The sequence below is a fragment of the Bos mutus genome, chromosome 11 (genome assembly GCF_027580195.1).
Source record: "Bos mutus isolate GX-2022 chromosome 11, NWIPB_WYAK_1.1, whole genome shotgun sequence".
Taxonomy (NCBI): domain Eukaryota; kingdom Metazoa; phylum Chordata; class Mammalia; order Artiodactyla; family Bovidae; genus Bos; species Bos mutus.
In genome coordinates, this window is record NC_091627.1 from 31340823 (window position 1) to 31361503 (window position 20681).

The 20681-nt window shown below is 49.9% G+C and overlaps 1 protein-coding gene across 6 annotated transcripts in view; it reads left to right on the plus strand.

Annotated features, from left to right (window-relative positions):
* KLHL29 (kelch like family member 29) overlaps positions 1–20681 on the plus strand; it is a 331409-nt gene that overhangs the window by 155197 nt on the left and 155531 nt on the right. Inside the window, exon 1 of one of the 6 annotated variants that reach the window (XM_070379183.1) lies at positions 18208–18347. The exons of the other annotated variants lie outside the window; for them this stretch is intronic. Within the exon in view, the coding sequence (XP_070235284.1) occupies positions 18291–18347 (57 nt within the window). The 5' untranslated portion in view covers positions 18208–18290. Of the gene's footprint in view, positions 1–18207; positions 18348–20681 lie in introns of those variants that run through there. 6 annotated transcript variants of the gene reach the window in all.

The following is a 20681-nucleotide window of genomic DNA, read 5'->3' on the forward strand; positions in this document are numbered from 1 at the left end:
GTGGAGTGACACTCAGCACTTGTCACAGCAGGGAGCCAGGCCGCAGACGCACACCGGCTGAGGACTTCGGGAGGCTGGTTTCCCGCCTCTGCCTGGGGGGCCAGATCGGAGCTGTCCCATGAATGTCATAACCCTGCAGCCGTCACCACCTCAAACTCAGTCAGAGCTCATACTTTGCAGGCTTCCAGGAGAGACAGTCTCCTCACAGTGGCATCCTGCATGGGCTGCTGACCTCTTTGTTTGCAAAACTCACCCGGAATGTGGAGCCCTGATCCCTCTCGTCAGGCCTTGAGGGGAACAAAGGGAGGATTTGTCCAAAATGCCTGAGCCCCCTGGGTGGAAAGAAGCCGTATGCTGTTTACTCTGGATTGATGTAAATAAATACCCATTACACGCGGTAAACAGGGATGGCAACACTGAGACAAAACTTCAAGGCTCTCCTCCTGCCTGATAATTTAGCGGAAACTAAAACACTCCACACACAGATACACACATACACACTCACAGACACGCACACACTCACATACACACAGAGACACACAAACTCACACACACAAACCCACAGACACACACACACTCACAGACACACAGACACACACGCACACACACACTCTCTCACATACACACACACAAACTCACAGACACACACACATACATACTGACACACTGACACATACTCTATCACATACGCACATACACACACACTCACAGACATACACACTCACACAGACACACATACACTCTCTCATATACACACACACAGACACATACACTCACACAAACACAGACACACCCACACACACACCCTGCTCCCAGGACGGTGGGAATAAGTCTGGACCCGCCTGGCCTCCCCTTTGTCTGTTGGGCTCCTGTTCTCTGCAAAGCCTGGAGGCGTACGTGTCACTCCCCACCCACACCGGCCTCACCCTGTGATCGCTTTTCTGCAATCTGCTTCTGCATTTGTTCTGAGGGCCCTGTGGGTGCCGTCCATGGGCACCTGGACTGGTGGGCAGCCTGTAGCCTCAGTGAACACTCAGTGGACTTGAGAAGAGGGGTGGTCTGCTTTCCCTCCTTTGACCCCTCCATCATGCTTTTGAGAAGGGAAGGGCATTTAAAGTCCTTTAGGAGGGAAGAGTCACTTCTCAGTTGGCTTTGAGCTTTAGGTTCCTGCAGTGGGCAGAAACATGAACTCCATGATACTTAATGTGGAATACAATTTAACACACACACACTCACCTATAGCAGATCAAGAGGAGGCATCCTGTTAAACCACTCATAACCAATATTATGTCAGCCGCATTAGTCCTTGGAATGCAGAGTTGTTTTAACTATAAAATATACCAGGATTCATTTGTCGGCAGAGTTCAGAGCACAGAACTACAGGGACTGAAGGAGCAGGATACTCCATCTGGGTATTTGGGAAGGGATGATCCATGGCCTCTTTGTTGGGATTCTGGGCATTTGGGGATTGGCCACCTCCAGGAAACTGCACGTTGAGGGGGAGCTGGAGTGGAAGGTGTCAAGCCAGCCCAGACCCTACATACACCCCTGATCAGGTAGAAGGGCTGAACTCTGATGACACTGGCTCAGTTCGGTATTCAGGGACTGATGGAAGCTTTGGGGTGTGTCCGGAGGATGTCAGGATTTACACCATAGCCTTTGTGACAGTAAGAAATGCTTCCCAAACCCCATGATGACATATCCATGGGGCAGAAGGAGGCCCTGGTCTGTAAATCAAAGTGCCTCTGTTGACACAAAGGGTACCTACAGGTCTCGCTTTGATGTTAGAACACAAGTGTGATGCTGAGCCCACTGGGCTGGACCCCCAAATAGCATTTGGGAAAACAGAGACCAGAAAGGAGAAAGGACTTGTGCAAATGTACGCTGCCCATAAGTGACAGAACTAGGGCTGGGACCCAGGTTTCTCCTGACTCCCCATTCAGTTCTTTGACCACCTAAATGGATTCTGGGCTGGGTAAGGCAGCAGTCTCAGGATGCAGTCAGTACTCCGGAGGACTTGTTAAAAGGCAGATTCTGATTCAGTAGGCTGCGGTCCTCACTGCACTCTGCATTACTAACAAGTGATGCTGGTGCTGTTGGTCCTAGGACCACACTTGGGGAGATAAAGATGTTTAAGGTCTGCTCACCTGGCAAGGAGGCTAGTGGTTGGGTGTGCCCAGCTGGAGTTCCTAATTCTGCATCCTATCTGCTTGGCTCCATTCTTATTCCATGTTATCTTTTTTTTACCAAAAGGTCTAAAACCTTTTGGCTAAGACCCCCAACAAGTAGGTTATGCATCACCCTTGGTCAGCTCCTTGCTACCCAGATCCCTGGTGCCCTCTGGCCCTCAGGAAGCTGGAGTCACATCTGAAAGGTACATTCTCGTCCCAGACACTGGGACGAGAATGCCCGTGACTTTGTGGGACTGAGGTGAGAAATGATCTCTGGTTTGTGGAGGCAGGGTGGGACACTCTGTGAGATACATCACTTTGTGAGTTGCCTGGGCTGCAGCCTGACTCGCTCTACTGTGCAGCATCTGTCCTCCTCGCTTGTGATGATGTGACAGTGTGCACCACTGTTTTCTATCAGAGTAAGAGGTCCTCAGTGGCAAGACTGTCGGGGCCTCAGCTTTTTCCACCAATTCTCTCTTATCAGGAAGCTTCCTGCCCAGAGCCTAGATTGAGAAAAAGCCAGAAAGCAGCTCTGAAGAGTTGACAAAGCAAGCAGGGATCAACAAATGTGTGCACCCAAATCTTTTCCTTTTGTTCTTCATCCATCCCTAAGGGTTTAATTCAAATTGTTCTTTAAAAAAATATAAACTGATTGTAAAATTGATTATTTGCATTCAAATTTCAAAGTAAATGTTGCAAATTCCCAATCTGGCAAGAGTAAGGAAGAGAGGTTAGAAAGATAACAGAAGCAAGAAATGTTTGCTAGAAGCTAATCAGAGATGTGTGCTCAATCATTTCCAACTCTTTGCAATGCCATGGACTGTATAGCCCGCCAGGCTTCTCTGTCCATGGGATTTTCCAGGCAAGAATCCTAGAATGGGTTGCCATTTCCTTCTCCAGGGGATCTTCCCAACCCAGGGATTGAACCCAGGTCTCCTGTATCTCCTGCACTGGCATGCAGATTCTTCACCACTGTGCCAGAGAAGCCCAATCAGAGATGAAGCAACTGGAAAACTCTGGAATTCCATGTGCACAGTTAAGGAAATACTGCAGTACGGACCCATCAGTGTGAGGGCACTGGGTCCCGTGGCAGTCTTTTAGTCCTAAACATGATGCTGTTGAATAGTCCGTGTCTCTGTTATGTCCAGTTCTATTCAGCTTATTGGGAAGTATGCAATGTATTTCAGAATATTTTTTCCTTACAATGGCTAAAATATTTTATTCTTGTTCAAGATTGAAAGGACTCAATTTCAGTTATTTCAAAATCTGTCTGGACATCACAAAAGTAAGACTTTCCCCAGTAATCCCAGTGAGTGTGGATGATGCTACACCACCCTTATTCCCCCTCCTGCTAGTTATTTCCTAAATCTCTTCCTTTTTCTCTCTTTCTTCTGATCTCTTAATGAGCATATTCTCCATAGTTCTAGCCGTCTGTATTTTTAATATTGCTACAATTTAACCAGTTACTCCCTAAACCCTAATGACTCCAAAAACATGTCTCCAACCTCCAACTTCCTATTAAACGACTTTCAGCCTGATGTCCTCCCACCTGAGAGTCCATAGATCGCAAGCCCAAATCCTCACCTCCCTGAAAAACCTCCATCCTCTTCTGCATTCCTCACTTCAGTGAAGGGTCTCACCATCCCCCAGTCCTGGACACCGGTTCTGATGTCTTCCCCCCTTTGTAATTGCTCACTTCTGGCACCTCCCTGACTCCTCTGGCAAAGCTTAGCCCCTCATCATCACATGGGTCCTCCCCTGGGCTGTTTGCATGCCTGTTTCTAGTTTTCTACCTCCACTCTCTCTCCCTCATATCTACCTCCAATCCCTCAGAACTGCTTCCTCTTCCTCATGCTTCCTACCCAGAGTCCACGACTGTGCTGTCCCATACAATAGCCACGAACAATACACTCTTTAAATTAAAGCTAAATAAAATTTAAGATACATCCCTGGTGGTTAAGAAGTCACCTTGCACTTGTAGGGGACGTGGGTTTGATCCCTGATCAGTTCAGTTCAGTTCAGTCACTCAGTCATGTCCGACTCTTTGCAAACCCATGGACTGCAGCACGCCAGGCCTCCCTGTCTATCACCAACTCCCGCAGCTTACTCAAACTCATGTCCATTGAGTCAGTGATGCCATCCAACCATCTCATCTTCTGTAATCCCCTTCTCCTCCCACCCTCAATCTTTCCCAGCATCAGGGTCTTTTCTTGTGAGTCAGTTCTTCACATCAGGTGGCCAAACTATTGGAGTTTCAGCTTCAGCATCAGTCCTTCCAATGAATATTCAGGACTGATTTCCTTTAGGATAGACTAGTTGGATCTTCTTGCAGTTCAAGGGACTCTCAAGAGTCTTCTCCAATACCACAGTTCAAAAGCATCAATTCTTTGGTACCCAGCTTTCTTTATAGTCCAACTCTCATATCCATACATGACTACTGGAAAAACCATAGCTTTGACTAGATGGACCTTTGTTGGAAAAGTAATGCCTCTGCTTTTTAATATGTTGTCTAGGTTGGTCATAGCTTTTCTTCCAAGGAGCAAGCATCTTAATTTCATGGCTGCAGTCACCATCTGCAGTGATTTTGGAGCCCCAAAAAGAAATAAAACCTCTCACTGTTTCCATTGTTTCCCCATCTATTTCCCATGAAGTGATGGGACCAGATGCCATGATCTTAGTTTTCCAAATGTTGAGTTTTAAGCCAACTTTTTCACTCTCCTCTTTCACTTTCATCAAGAGGCTCTTTAGTCCTTCTTTACTTTCCGCCATAAGGATGGTGTCATCTGCATATCTGAGGTTATTGATCCCCGATGGAGAAACTAAGATCTCACATGCTGTGGAGCATCTAAGCCCATGAGCCACAACTTCTGAGGCCTCAGCTACAGAGCCCTGGTGCCACAACTAGAGAATCCATGTGCCACAATAAAAGACCCCACATGACACAGCAAAGATACTGAGTGCCACAACTAAGACCGGATGCAGCCAAATGAGTTTTTTTTTTTTTTTCAGGTCAGGTCCTCAGTCACAGTAGTCAGTTTTCAAGTACTCAGTAGCCACACTCGGCTAGTGGTTGCCATATTGGATAACACAGATTATAGAACATTTCCATCACTGCAGAAAATTCTGTTGGACACTGCTGGTCTACACTATTCTTTCATCTTGAGCATCTTTCTTTCCCTCTCCTTCCCTCTGAATCCTCCCAAAGATCCTCACAAAGAAGTTTCCTTATACCCCAAACTTCATCTGGAGCAGCCCAGAGCTTAGTTCTACTGAGAACATATAAGGACTCATTAGAACCCCTTTGACTGCAGCAGACAGGCACCCAACTCAAACTAATCTAAGCAAAAATGGGAACGTGTCGGCTCTTGTAACTGAAAGTTTCAGCACCAGGTCCCATCACAGTGAGACCCAGGAGTTCACATAATATCAGAACTCTCGTCAGGCTCTCATCTCTGCCTCTCTCTGTGGCTGGCTTCATTCTCCGCTGTGCACACTGCTTCCTGCCCGTGATGGGGAGAGTTAGCCAAGAGCTATCCCAGCTCACAACCACTGTACTCTTCAGGATTCCAAGGAAAGAGAGGCCTCAGGTTTCTGACTTCACACAGCACATCTAAGATATTTGGGTCTGTTTGGGCAGATGGACCCTGAGTCAGCAATCATGGCCAGGAGGATAGAGTACACTGGCCCTGTCATGTGCTCACCCCAGTGGTGGGTCAGAACACCCAAACCATATCTAATGGGCTCCACATGGGAAATCTATTATCACCTGAAGGTGGGAAATGGATATCAGACAACAACAGAATTCACTACTGAACTCTGCTCAGAACCTATCTCCCCTTCTCCACTTGACAGTCATCTTTCTGATGCCTGGCAAACATCCAAACAGGCACTCGACAAAGAGTTGATGCATTGATGGATAGATAAAGAAATCAAAGGATGGAGGGGTGGATGAGTGAAGGGATGGATGGATGGATTGATACATACGTGATTAGCTAACGCTGTGTGAAAGGCCAGGGGACAGCACCGCGTCCTGGAACTCAACAGGTTTCACACTCATGCCCGGCAGAAGCACCACTGTCTGTCTGCTGGTCTAAGATCCCCTTGAGAACTGGTCCAACCCCTACAGATGGGGGCTTCTTGAGAGCATCTCTGTACCCCTCACAGCCCCTGGCAGAGTGCTGAGTGCCGGCCAGGGCTGGCAGAGGGGCTGTAAGTCTGACAGCCATCAGCGCATCTTCTGTTTTAGAGGGAGAATAAGATAGGAGCTGGCCAGTCATGCAGGGTTATTCCAGCGTCTGAGGCGGCAACTCTCCCTGGAATCCTGGTCTCACCTTTCTTACACAAGGTGTGTATTGGTCTCTGCCCCCAGTTCCTGGCACAGAGCTCCTGAAACCCTTGGAATTTCCTAAGAGGTAAGAACACTGGGAGCATCTCTTGTTCTAATACAGGTCATTGACCTCTGTTCCCAACACAGGACTCCTGAAACCCTTGTAATTTCCTGGGTCATAGGAGTGTCTTCTGTTCTAGAGGGCAACTCTGGGTGAGCTCCTGGATGAGGACTGGTCAGTGGAAAGATGGAGCTACATGAATAGAAGCTTAGAATTTTCAGCCCTACCCCTCATTCCCTTAAGAAGGAAGAGGAGATAATAATTGATCATGCTTATATGATGAAGCCTCCATAAAACCCCAATAATACAGGGTTTGGGGAGCTTTCAGGTGGTAAACACATCCCCGCTGGAAGGGGACTGCACCCCAGCTCCATGGGGAGCCTCCCAGACCTCCCCCTGTGTATCTCTCCATGTGGCTGTTCATCTATAGCCTTTATCGTGTCCTTGAATAAACTGGTGAGTAGAAATGAGTGTTTCCCTAAGGTCAATGCTCTAGAAAATTAATCAAGCCTGAGGAAGTCATGGGAAACTCCATCCATTGCTGATCAGTCAGAAGCACAGGTGATGACCTGTACTTGCAGCTGGCATCTGAACTGGGGGTGGGAGGTCAGTCTTGTAGGACCAAACTCTTAACCTATGAGACTTAAGTCTATCTCAAGGTAGAAAGTGTTGGAACTGAGTTGAACAATAAGACACCTGGCTGCTGTTGGAGACTTGTAGGGGAAAAAAACCCACACATTTGGTGACCAGCAGTGTCAGAAGTAAGGACTCTATGTAAAAGTACAGGAGACCCACAGGATAAAGACACACAGTAGGGAAGAACTGGGTTTACCTCTACTTGGAAAAAAATCAGAATTTTTCCTATACAATGTGTTTTTCTAAGAAAGTCCAAGCCAAAAAAAAATCACAGAATTGGTGCTCCCAGCAGATAGCAGCAGAGCTGGTGGTTTTTTTTCCTTGTGCAAAAGGAGGTGTGGGTTTTGGCCCAAAGTCCAGCTCCTGGGAAACAGTAGGTGTACCTTCCATCCAGAGCTCTTGTTTCTGGCACGGCTGCGGGAAGTGTCTAGTAAACTGAAGAATTAATCCTGGCAAGTAATTAGCACCCCTGGGAGTGGTTGGGGTGTGGGCCGTGTGTTGTCAATAATGTCGCCATGCTGGTGGCCTTGGGCAGCAGCACTAAGGAGCCTGAAAAGCTCAACGAAGGCCAGGCGGTGTTCTGCTTTGCTCTGTTTTAATTTCCATCCCTTTAATCTGATTTAAAATAACCTCTCTGAATTCAGATAATGCTTCTTCCCTGGTCAGTTAGTCCTTTTTCCATCCTTCAGTCACATCTTTTTCTGTGCACATGTTTGGCAACCCCTTCCAGTGTTCTTGCCTGGAGAATCCAATGAACAGAGGAGACTGACAGGCTACAGTCCATAGCGTCGCAAAGAGTCGGGGACCACTGAAACAACTTAGCATACACCACATTCATTAAGGAACAAAGACTTGATGGGCATCTAGGGGACAGATTTCAGCCTCAATGGAGCCATTTGTCTGGAGGCATGCACACCCAGGGGTGCTCCTGCAGACGGTAGGGCCTGTCGGCTATAACCAGGTCTGCAGCGGAGGCACCCCCGCTCTGCCGACGTGATCTCCTTCTGTTTCCAGGAGGCACCTGTACTCTGATGGGGAGGGCTACTCAGGGTTTGGCTTTTAGGAGATTTTCCAAGTCTTGCTTTCTGGAGCTGACTTTTCCTACAAAGCACGTGCCGTGCACAGGGCTTGCCGGCATTTGGAAGAAAATGGTCCTGGGGAAGCCAGGGTGCAGCCTGTTTCCTTCCTGCCTTCCCTCCCCAGGATGGAGGCAGGGTAGGGACCATCTCCCAGGGACAGTCTCCTACCAGGATCCTCAGGGATTCTGCCTCAGAATTGGGAGTTGAACCTGGAAGGTGGGCTCAGAGAAGCTGCCTAGGCCTCTCACCAGGGATACCTGGGGAAGAACCAGGTCGAGTCAGTGTTAACTAGACTAGTTAACAGAGAAGACAATGGCATCCCACTCCAGTACTCTTGCCTGGAAAATCCCATGGGCAGAGGAGCCTGGTAGGCTGCAGTCCATGGGGTTGCTAAGAGTCAGACACAACTGAGTGACTTCACTTTCACTTTTCACTTTCATGCATTGGAGAAGGAAATGGCAACCCATTCCAGTGTTCTTGCCTGGAGAATCCCAGGGACGGGGGAGCCTGGTGGGCTGCCGACTATGGGGTCACACAGAGTCAGACACAACTGAAGTGACTTAGCAGTAGCAGCAGCAGACTAGTTAATGGGCTTTCCCAGTAGCTCAATGATAGAGAATCCACCTGCAATGCAGGAGCTGCAGGAGACCCAGGTTTGATCCTGGGTCAGGAAGATCCCCTGGAGAAGGGCATGCCAACCCCCTCCAGTATTCTTGTCTGGAGACTCCCATGGACAGAGGAACCTGGTGGTCTACAGTCCCTGGGGTCACAAAGAGTTGGACACAACTGAAGCGACTTAGCGTGTATGCACCAGACTAATTAACAGCTCCTCCTTGGCTGGATCCAGGCTCTTGGGAACCTGGGGCAAGTCTCTTTCAATTCTCTGAGCCTTTGTTTCCTCACCTGTAAAGTTAAGATTGCATTAGGGCAGGCTGATGACCCACACAGCCCCCACATCGTAGTGGCTTAATCCCATAGAAGCTTCTTTCTCTCTTGGTCATGTTGGATTGGATCTCCAGGAAGAAGTTCTGCTTGGTGACCCCGACAGGAACCCAGGCTCCATCCATGGTGCGTCTCTGACTCTGGGTCCTTATCCTGCCCTGATGAGGACAGGGACAAGGAGAGAAGAAGGCAGTCCAGCTCATAACCACGTAGTTCTGTGGGGGACCCAAATCACTCTGAAGCCGCAAGTAGAATCATGCAGGAACAGGCGGTGTTGTCCCACTGTGAACCCCAATAAAGAGGGGGTCACAGATATGGGGCGCACCAGTGGCCTCTGCCAGAGAGACAGCAGTAAAGTGTTTCTCTCAGGGCTGCCCGCGAGGGTTAAACATGAGAAGTCACAGCTCTCCAAGCACAGGGCCTGGCCCAGGAGACGCAGAGATCTTGTTATTTTCCTTCTCTTTCCTCTACAGGTTATTCCCTGAGGCTTATGCAAATAGCAGACCCAGGCAAGAAATTAAGTGTGTGTCCCTCACCTCTGCAGCTGCTTATTTCCTTGTTTCCTTGCGGTGTAACATTTCATTAGACCTTCCAGATGGGGAAAGAGCAGGCAGATTAAAAGTCAGATAGTGCCTAGAAGCCTGCTTCCTTGGTTTCAGGGACGGCTGGTGCTTCAAAGCTATTTGGTATTTCCACAGCCGAAAGGCCTCCTCGGGAGCAGTTGTGTTTTAATAAATGGCTGCCTGAGTAATTTTCCTCAAAGGAATTGCTTTGTGGATGTGCCTGTCCCCGGGGAGCTCTGGCTGTTCCTGACCAGTGCGCCTAGAGCCAGTGCCTTATGACAGGATGCTAGGGGCTAGGAGCCCCTCCAGTAGACCCACCCTGCTGTCAAGATGGGAGCCCCCCCCAGGCCCCACCAGTAGGTTCTCCAGGGACCTGTGGAGGGCACCGGACAGGGGAGAGGCATGAGACCCAAGCTGTGCCACGTGTGGGTCTTGACCACAAATCTGATCTTTCCTGGCAGCCATGGGCAGAAGGAAGCACCTTTAAGATGAGGGCAGATTTGTTCCCTTCACTAACCTTGACCGCCGTAGCCCCCATCGGGAGTGGGAGCCAGGTGGGTGGGGCAGCATAGGAGGCAACAACAGGGGTCCCCCATTTGGGATCACTTTGCCCGTGGGAGCCACTCCTTCATGGAATTTCGGTGTTCATTCAATCATGGACTCATTCTTTACAAAGCACCTACAAAGAGGCTAGGGCAACATCTGAGCCAAGACCCAGCAGTGAATAAGCTGGTTAGAGGGGCTTGGTGGCTGAGAGTCGCACTGCCTGGGTTTGAATCCTGCCTCTGCAACTTCCCAGCTGGGTGACTGGGCACATTGCTTGTCCTGTCTGTGTCTCTGCTTCCTCACCTGGAAAAGGGTAATGGCCATCATTATAACTGATTGCTATGTGGATTAAATGAATCAGTGTTTGTCAGTTCTAGTGAGGTGAATGAATAGACCTAGAGCCTATTATACAGAGTGAATTCCGTCAGAAAGAGAAAAACAAATATTGTATACATGTATATGGAATCTAGAACAATGGTACTGAGGAACCTATTCGCAAGGCAGGAATAGAGACACAGCCATGGACAACAGGCTTGTGGACACAGAGGGAAAAGGAGAGGGTGGGACCAACTGAGAGAGTAGCATTGAAACATAGGTGCTACCATAGATTAAATAGATAGCTAGTGGGAAATTGCTGTATAATACAGGGAGCTCAACCAGTGTTCTCACAGGACAACCTTGAGGGGTGGGAGGGAGGGGACTTACATATACTTATGGCTGATTCACGTTAGTGTGCAGCAGAAACTAACACATTGTAAAGCAATTATCCTCCAATTGAAAATAAATTTTTTTAAAAATGAATCGACATTTGTAAGGCACTGCCTTTATAGAACTTATATTCCAACGTGAAGGAGACAGAGAAATCTAAGTAAATTATGTAGTCTAAAAGAAATCAATAAGAGCTATCAAAAAATAAAACAGGGAAAGAGCTTGGTGAGTTAAAATAAGATGGTTAGAGAAAGTCTCACAGAGAAGGTAATATTTAAGAAGAGACCAGAAGGGAAGCAGAGCCCCGACAATGGGGTTAGTGGGCAAGAGGTAGCAAGTGCAAAGATCCTGGGGCAGGCAGGGGCTAAGGTGCTGGAAGAGCAGGAAGGAGGCCAGGGCCCTGGAGCAGAGCCATGCGGGGTACGGTGGGGAGGAAGATAAAGTAAAAGAAGGAAGTGGACCTCAGGCTTCACAGACCTTATAAAGTTCTGACTTTTTCTCAGGGTAAGATGCAGACCACTGCAGGAACTTGAGCAGAAGAGAAAGATGGTCTGGCTTGGGTTTCATCAAAATCACTCTGGCAGCTGTATGGAGGATACGCTGAATGAAGCAAGAGGCAAAGGAGACAGCTGAGCTAGGAGGGTCGGGCAGAAACCCAGGTGAAAGATGACAGTGGCTCAGCCCAGGGCGGCCAGGATGGAGATGGGAAGAAGTGGGTGGGGTCAGGGTGGCCCATGGCTGTCAATCAAGGGAGCTGGACAGAGAAGAAGTATCATGAGTTTGAGGCAGAGGATCTGCAGGACCAGGCTGGCAGGGAAAGTGAGTCCAGAAGTGAGGGGATGTGGAGAGAGCACCAGCCTCAAAGCCAAATACGAGACCTTTATCTTGGCATCACTTCCTCCCTTTGTGGCCCTGAGCAAACCACCTAATATCTGTTTCCGCCTCCCCAAAACAAAGGCAGTGCTAGGACTCGGCTAAAATGGCTTGCAGAGTGACAGTCACGCTGCAGGAGCTCAATCAATGCTCCTTGTCACTCCACCCTGCTATCTCCTTGCAGCTGGGTGAGGAAGGCTCAGCAGCAGAGAGGGGTCCCCAGGTCAAGAGGTCCCTAACAGAGGCTCAGAGGTGTAGAGAGTGATCCCCAGGAAAGAACCAGGGGTGTTGCCATCTGTCTCTGCTTCACGGTGTGAGTTACCAGGCACTTCCAGTGGGTGGCAGCCTCAGGTGATCACACTTCTGGGCGTAGGTCATTTTCTGGGCAGCCAGGGAATGGGTGCCAGGTCAGTCCTCTTTTCTGGCATGAGCAATACTGAGCTGCTTTTATTCTAGCCCCAGAAGTCCATTCTGATGGTGCCAGGCTGGTATCTGACACCAGAGTTCCCCCAACCTCAGGCAAAATAATCTCCCCGCCCCTGCCCCTTCCCCATCCAAGCCCAGACCTCTACAGCATCCTTTGTTGAACTCCAGACAGTGGAGTATCCGCCCCACCCTGGGTGCCACTGCAGCCAGCCCTCTGTAAATAGACTGCTTGTGCCTGCAGACTGGGCTGGGCAGAGCCAGGGCCAGATGGTCATCTCACTGCCTCTCCTGGGGCTGCTGCAGCTGAGATCTGGCCCCCAGACAGCTCCATTCAGTGGCCCTGACCCTGTTGTCCCCAGTTGTCCTCAGGATGCCCATCTTTTGCCCTCAGTAAACCCTGGGACTGAGCCCCATGCAGCTGGGGTCTGCGCAGATGTGACTGGCAGCAAAGGATGTGACTGATGGGTGTAAGTAGGCCTTCCACCCAGGCTGCTGATGGGATGTGGCAGATAACTAAGTTTTCAGAGCTCAATATGTTGACCAGGCACAGGGGATCCTGCAGAAGGAGGGTTGGAAGGAAGCAAGGCCAAAGGGTGAGCCCTCAGAGAAACCTGGCGTCATGAGGAAGACTTCCCTTTGGAGACAAGAACTGAGCTGGAGAACAACTGAATCAGTTATTGTAGGATGTTCAATTTGACAGTTCCTGTTATCTTGGAGTCTCAGATGAGGCACAAAGCTGAGCATGAAAGGTACTTAGGACCACACATTGAAAGAGGAGTTGGGTAGCCCCAGGATCACCTCCACCTCCCCCAGCCCAGAAGTTAGAAAAGCCTTGTGATGACTTTTCTCAGGAAGGGAACATCCTTCCCGAGAAGAGCGTTATCCAAGGGAGGAGTGATGAAGATGTTCCTCCACTCCTGGGGAGACATCCCCACCAGCTGTCAGCCCGAGCCTTTCCTTCATGCGACCTGGCACTGCCCTGAGCCTGGGGCATTTGGGAGAATGTGACCAGGCACCAGCACCATGCCTGACTCTGCAAGACCAGAGGTGGCGGTCAGGGTAATCTCATGGCCATGCTCTCCAGGCGGACACTGCATGAGGGAGTCAGGCTTGAGCCATCCTGGGAGAGCCCACCCAGGAGGACAGCCCAGCAGTGGGTGAGCCAGCAGAGCTCTTCAGGCACCTCGCCGAGTACAGTCAGATCATCCAGTTTACTCCTGCCAAAGAATGCACAACAGTGCCCACTGGGTCTCTGCCCCTCAAGAAGCCACCTCCGCAGGCTTGCCATGCTCTGGCCACGCCATGCCTTTGTCTCAGCCTTTGTCCTGGGCACTCTGGGGAAGCCAGGAGCAGCAGTTAGTGAGTGACAAAGAGGCAGTACCTGGGGAGCGTCACATGCCCACCCCCTACCCCCACTCCTATTACTGAATCCTGAGACTGGGTGAGTGGGGACTAGGCCCAGGGGAGAAACTTGGAACTGGGCATGAGATCAAGGTTCCAGTAAGAGATCAAACTTGGCAAAGGGGAAGCTTCTGTTGTTGTTGTTCAGCCACTAAATCATTTCCAACTCTTTGTGACCCCATGGACTACAGCATGCCAGCCTTCCCCGTCCTTCACCATCTCTTGGAGTTTGCTCAAGCTCATGTCTATGGAGTTGGTGATGCCATCCTACCATCTCATCCTCTGTGGTCCCTTTTCTCCTCCAGCCTTCAACCATTCCCAGCATCAGGGTCTTTTCCAATGAGTTGACTTTTTGCATTAGGTGGCCAAGAAGAAAATAAGGATAAGATTGTTTTTAGAGCTGACCTTGCCCATGACTAAGTCGGTGACCACACACCCTACATGAACCTCTCCATGCTTCAGTTTAGTAAATGTACCCTCCTCAGAGGTTTAAGAGAGCTGATGCATGCAGCCCTGATGCTCAGTAAGCAATAGTTCTCAGTAGTAGAAGTATCTGCAGCAATAGTAATAATAATAGAAGTAGCTCCCAAAAGTGATCAAAAAAGAAAAAAAAAAAAAAAAAAAAAGCTGTTTGGGTTCAACAGGGTAGATTTGAAGGGAAGTAGTGGGAGAAAAAATCATCTGTTTGCTGCTGATATCCCACTGAGTTCAGCCTGTTTAGTCAGCCTTTTACACAACTATCATTTTGCAAAATCTGTAATAAGAGCAGTGCTGAGTGTAGGGGGAGTCCCAGAGCACTATCCATGCCACCTGGATGACCCAGGAAGTCTTATGGGAAGAGGTGGCACAGAGTAAGGCCTCGCGCCATGCAGTGGGGGTACACCATTGGAAGAACAAAGCGGTCTCAGGACCCTTGTCAATTTCATGTCCTCTTTGCCCAGAACACAGCCCTTGAGACAGTTCAGCCCAGTAAACGTCAGTGAGGCCGTCTGTTGCACCCAGCCCACGGGGAGGCTGCCTGGGTCAGTGAGATGAGGAGGAGGCAGGCTTTGCACTCAGGGAGCTGCCAGTCTCCTGGGATGGGAAGACAAAAATCATAGCGTGTGAAGCGAATGTGGCTCTTGGTAAGATGGAGGGATTCAGGGATGCTGCAGGGTTCAGAGGAGGAAAACTTAGCTTAGCCCAGGCAATCTATAAGCGCACACACAGACACACACACACAGAGACACACACACACACACCTCCTTGGCTCTCTTTTCCTCAAAACCAGGTCTTCTACTAAGTATGTAATAGATGGCACTCTTCTACCTGCTTAAAGTTAGACATGGCCATGTGGCTTGCTTTGGCCAATAACATGAGAACAGGAAGGACACGTGTCCCTTCTAAGGGACAGTTTTAAGAATCAGTGTGTGTGATCCCCCAAACGCTCTTTTGCTCTGCAACCATGGCCAGCAGTGCCCAGGCGAGGGGCAGCACTCTACCTGTGTCTTGAAGAAGAAAGACACGGAGCAAGGTCCCCAAGTGACCAGTGGTGAACAGGTGGTATGAATGAAAGGCTCGTAATTGTAGTTAAACCACTGAGACTGACTGTTAAGTACATTCAAGTCATGTCCGACTCTTTGTGACCCCATGGACGATAGCCCACCAGGCTCTTCTGTCTATGGAATTCTCCAGACAAGAATAGTGGAGTGAGTTACCACTCCCTTCTCCAGGGGATCTTCCTGACCCAGGGATTGAACGCGGGTCTCCCACATTGCAGGCAGACTCTTTACCTACTGAGCCACCAAGGAAGACCACAAACCACTGAGACTGGGGGCTGTTTATTATCGTAGCCTAACTCACCTAGCTAGGTGGATGCAAACATCATTTTTTTAAGTAGCCCAAATAGAAAACTAAACCCTGAGAGACTCTTCAGAGACTCCTCTCTGAGTCTGTAACCCTTCCCTCATTGGAGCCACCTTGCCCAAGGAATGGCAGGCCTGGATTACAGTTCCATCTCTGCCCTGACACTCTATCCTCAGGTAACACCATTGTCCAAGGGGGTGGCTGACCCAGAGTGACTGTGAGAGTCCAACATTGTAGGGATACAGTCTTCAGGGACCTGGGGGTTAAGGAACAGCCAACAGACAGCCTGCATCCATCAGCTTCTCAGCCTTGTGCCCTGAGGGTCACTGTGAAGGTCAAACCCAGAGTTAGACACGGGACAAACCCAAGGGAGGGTGAGGGAACATGGTGGTCTTTGCTGCTGGGGGGCATGGGGCCAAGGGTCCCAGGCTGCCCGACGGGGTGGAAGTGACAGCCTAGAAGCCAAGTGTCCCTGCTTGGTTAATCTAAAAATAAACAGAAAGGCAACAAAAAAATCCATGTTTCAATTACTGCACACAAGCTGTTCAAACAGCCAGCTCTGCACTGGAGATGTGAACTTGTCAACAGAGCCTGCCTCGTTTGCATGCTCGGGTGGTGATAAAACACACAACCTCGCAACAGGCTGCCCTCTGGTCTGGGTAGGTTTTTTTCCTTTTTAATTAAATTAAATTAAAAATACAGACATAGAATAAAGAGTGAAAATCTGAAGCAGGTGCATCAAGATAGATGTGCTCAGTCATGTCTGACTCTGCAGCCCCATGGACTGTGGCCCACCAGGCTCCTCTGTCCATGGGATTCTCTAGGCAAGAAGACTGCAGTGGGTTGCATGCCCTCCTCCAGAGGATCTTCCCGACCTAGGGATCGAACCCCTGCCTCTTATGTCTCCTGCACTGGCAGGCGGGTTCTTTATCACTAGGCCACCTGGGAAGTCCACACGTAGGACAGCAGCTCCCAAAACAGGCAGAGGAGGCTCTGAGGGCTAAGGTGAGCCACACCCTTGGGGAGAGGTGAGCAGGAGAGTGGCCAACACCAAGGGTCAGTGGCAGGACCCGGGGACAAAAGTCTCTTCCAAGTGACCCAAAACACTTCTCCCCTCCCCAACGCTGATCATGGAGAAAACCCCAGTGACCAGTGCAGGCCCTCAGCTCCCAAAGCCAAGGCAAAGACTGTTTAGGAACCTCTCTCCATGGGAGAGAGGTTGTTACAGCCCACGTCTGGGGTGAGCTTAGCGGATCGGATGCATGGCGGACAGAGCTGCAACTCCATCCTTGGCATTTCTTTCCTCTCCCACACACCCTTCCTCACTGTCCTTGTTTAAACACAGTCTGTCCTCTGAAATGAATGAAGCCCCAGGAAGCTGGGCTCCCCTGGGCTCCAGGGCCACCCAGACCCACCCTGCCAGCTCCAGCCCAGAACAGCCACTGCCTCCATCCCCTGAGCCCAGGGGTGCTTGTGTCTCCCTACTGGGATAGCCGTAAAGTTCGTTCAGTTCAGTCGCTCAGTCGTGTCTGATTCTTTGCAACCCCATGGACTGCAGCACTCCAGGCTTCCCTGTCCATCAACAATTCCCAGAGTTTACTCAAACTCATGTCCATTGAGTTGGTGATGCCATCCAACCGATGATGGCATCTCATCCTCTGTCATCCCCTTCTCCTCCCGCCTTCTATCTTTCCCAGCATCGGGGTCTTTTCAAATGAATCAGCTTTTCGCATCAGGTGGCCAAAGTATTGGAGTTTCAGCTTCAACATCAGTCCTTCCAATGAATATTCAGGACTGATTTCCTTTAAGATGGACTGGTTGTATCTCCTTGCAGTCCATGGGACTCTCAAGAGTTCGTTCAGGGGCTCCATAAGATCTTACGAGAAGCCCAAACAAACACTTTGGCCATTGTAATATATCTTTACTGTGTGCTTTTCTCTTGCCAGCACTACTTTCCCCCAAAGCCAGAACCTTGCCCCATCCCCGCCTGGTTTCAGATCTTGCACCGAGTCATGCATTATGGCGCAAGAGGCAGTTAGTACTTTTGGTATGACCTGACAAGGAAAGGTCAGGACAAGTGTGCATCCAGGGCATGCCCAGGGGGTTGCTTGGGAGGGAAAGTGGGGGCAGAGCCCTGACCCATGATGGAGCCCCAGAAGAGGAAGCCAGCTGCCTCTTAATTTCCCAGGGAGGGGTTCTGGATAAAGAAGAGCCCTCCCCCGGAGATGGAGACGAGAGAGCAGCAGGCTCATGCCAACACCGGTGAAGGCGCCACAAATCCTGCCGCTGAAGTGGCTGTTGGTTGTATATTCACTCTGGACAGGGATTTTAATGTCCCCAGCCCTCGGAGCAATTCTGCAGCCATCAGCCCAGACACTACTTACTCACTGAAATAAAAAAGCAGTCGAGTCTCTCCCAAGGAAGATAATATCCTGTCACAGGCAGTATGATCTGCCGGCCATGTGACGGCCGTTCCCTAATGTTTCCAAATAGACTTTTGAATAGACTCTTGTCTAGAAGAAAGCAAATTGCAAGAGCATTTTTGGCAGCCAAATAGAGAGCGCGTATTCGTCTTTCTTCTGTGCAACTCTAGCTGCTGGTCTGGCTCCAGGCACCGAGGAGGATTCATCCATCAGCTTGGGTCACTGATGAACACCATTTGCTGTGAAGAGAGATCTCGTCGAATTAGTCATTTCTGCAAGATTCGGAATAATGAGGCGTGCCAGAGGCAGTCTGCGAGAGAGCGGGAGGCCCGCTTGGAGAAGGGAGGTAACTGTGAAGTCTAGCTCCCAAGTCTGCGAGTGTGTGTCTGCAGGATGGTGGGAAAGCAGGCTCCAGACCGTGGTGTTGCCCTTCTCAGTGGAGCCACCCAGCGCAGGAAGTCAGAAGGAACCAGAGATGGTTACTTGTCTGGGTAATGGTCCTCTAGGACATCAAACCATACCCGCTGCCACAGCTGCCTCGTCAATCCTAATGTTTATGAGCCCCTAACTTATACACGCCTCCCTTCTTCCCTCCGTTTATGCTGATATTATGCTGCCAACTGTCATTTCCAATATCTTTTTTATTTTTCATTATCACCATTATAATGATTTACACCAAGAGCAATAGCACAAATGCCTAGTCAATTAGTCCCATGAGAAAAGTCTCTGAATCATGTGCGCCTTTTCAAAAAAAAAAAAAAAAATTACTGCATCAAAACAGCCAAAATGTCTCAAAGCAAAGGTGCACACAAGCAGGGACAGAAATGGGAGCCTTGTTCTTTTAATATCGTTTATCGTTCCTCTAACGCATATGCTAGATACCACCTTTCCGAGGAAGGGAGATTGCTTTTTGCACCAGAAATTGTGCCCAGAAAAGGAATCAGTGGCATTTTTTCTGGAAATCTATCATCACAAAAGCATTTTGAGACATTTGTCTTTTTAGGTCGTGTATTAAGCTTCCCAGGTGGCATTCGTGGTTAATAATCTGCCTGCCAATGCAGGTGACTAAGAGATATGAGTTCGATCCCTGGGTCCAGAAGATCCTCTGGAGGAGGAAATGGCAACCCACTCCAGTATTCTTGCCTAGAGAATCCCAGGGACAGAGGAGCCTGGCAGGCTACCGTCATGGGGTTGCAAAGAGTTGGACACAACTAAAGCGGCTTAGCATTCAGAAAGCCCTGTAATTATGGAATATGGATTTTCTCCAAACACCTTTGCCCCACCCCCCAGGGCCGTCCAGGGTGATCACAGCACTGGCAAGCACTGTAGGAGCATCAGAATGCCGGGGTCCTCGGGCCGACGCTGATCCTGCTAACAGCTGATCTTAGGCTGACGTGTCTCAAGCTCTGCTGCTGTTGCTGCTAAGTCGCTTCAGTCATGTCCGACTGTGAGACCCCATAGACGGCAGCCCACCAGGCTCCTCCATCCATGAGATTTTCCAGGCAAGAGTACTGGAGTGGGGTGCCATTGCCTTCTCCAGTCTCAAGCTCTACCTGCGTTCAAGTCCTCCTGAGGGATCTTGTGAAAACAGTAGATTCTGACTCAGTGGTGCTGGGGCAAGCCTGGGATTCTGCAATCTACAAGCCCCAAGGTGGTGCCAACACCACAGACATACAAGCTGCCCTTGGGTAGCGGTGCTTAGGCCACCACCCAAGCCCTCATCTCCATCCTCTCCTTTTCATTTTCCCCACTTACAAAAGCCAGTGCCAGCACATCCGCAGTAAGCACTGCAGCCCTAGAAAGCCATGCTGTTGTTGCCGTGACCACCGCTGGACCTTTAATGCAGGGGCTCCCTCCCTGCCCTGCTCTGAGCAATCCACCCACTGGGCTGGAATCTGCCAGATTGTGTCTCCCTCAAAGTTTTTGGATGAGCTAAGACCTAGGAAAAGCAGGCAGGTTTAACTGGCAGTGGGAAAAAGTCGCTGTCTTCCTTTAGAGGTAAAGATGACACCCTCAAGCCTTCTGTTACAGAGCTTGATGCCCCCTAGGTTAAGACGTCACTGCCCTGGTTTCTAATGTAAGCTGTCGCATCCCCGACGCCTCTCTCCCCCCAGGCTCAAGGGTCTGGTAGAGGCTGCTCAGTTGGGTCCAGGCCCTGAAGCTGCCAGCAGCTAAGCAGCAATGCTGGGACAAGCCACCCCAAGCCTGGCACCAGGGCTGGGCAATCGTCACACTTGCCCTGCTGAGTGACCAGTGATGGCTGGGAGTAGGGGGTATAAATAGGAGAGTGGTGATCCCTCCTGGCTGGACAAGGCAGGTGGAAGGAAAATTCCCTTTCAGAGCAGGGGTGAAACGTGACAGCAATGTCTGTGCTCAGTTCTCTGCGGCCTTGGTGTTTTAAAGGAAAGGACCTAATCATAAAACCATACCCAGGTCAGTCCTGTGGCTGAGATCAGGGAGAGACTGGCATTAGCCTAGGGATGTTCCAGAAGCTGCTTGGCTTTTGAGCTGGTCAGAGGATTTGAAACAGAGCCCTGGGTCCGGTCTGGCCCCACAACTGGCACATCTTATGTCCGCTTGAAGTGATAAACACCTGCCTCTGCTAAGGAATACTGCATCCCCAGGAGCAGGGCGTGGGCTGGAAAAGCCATGAGGAGGCCACGCCTTCAAGATCAGACCT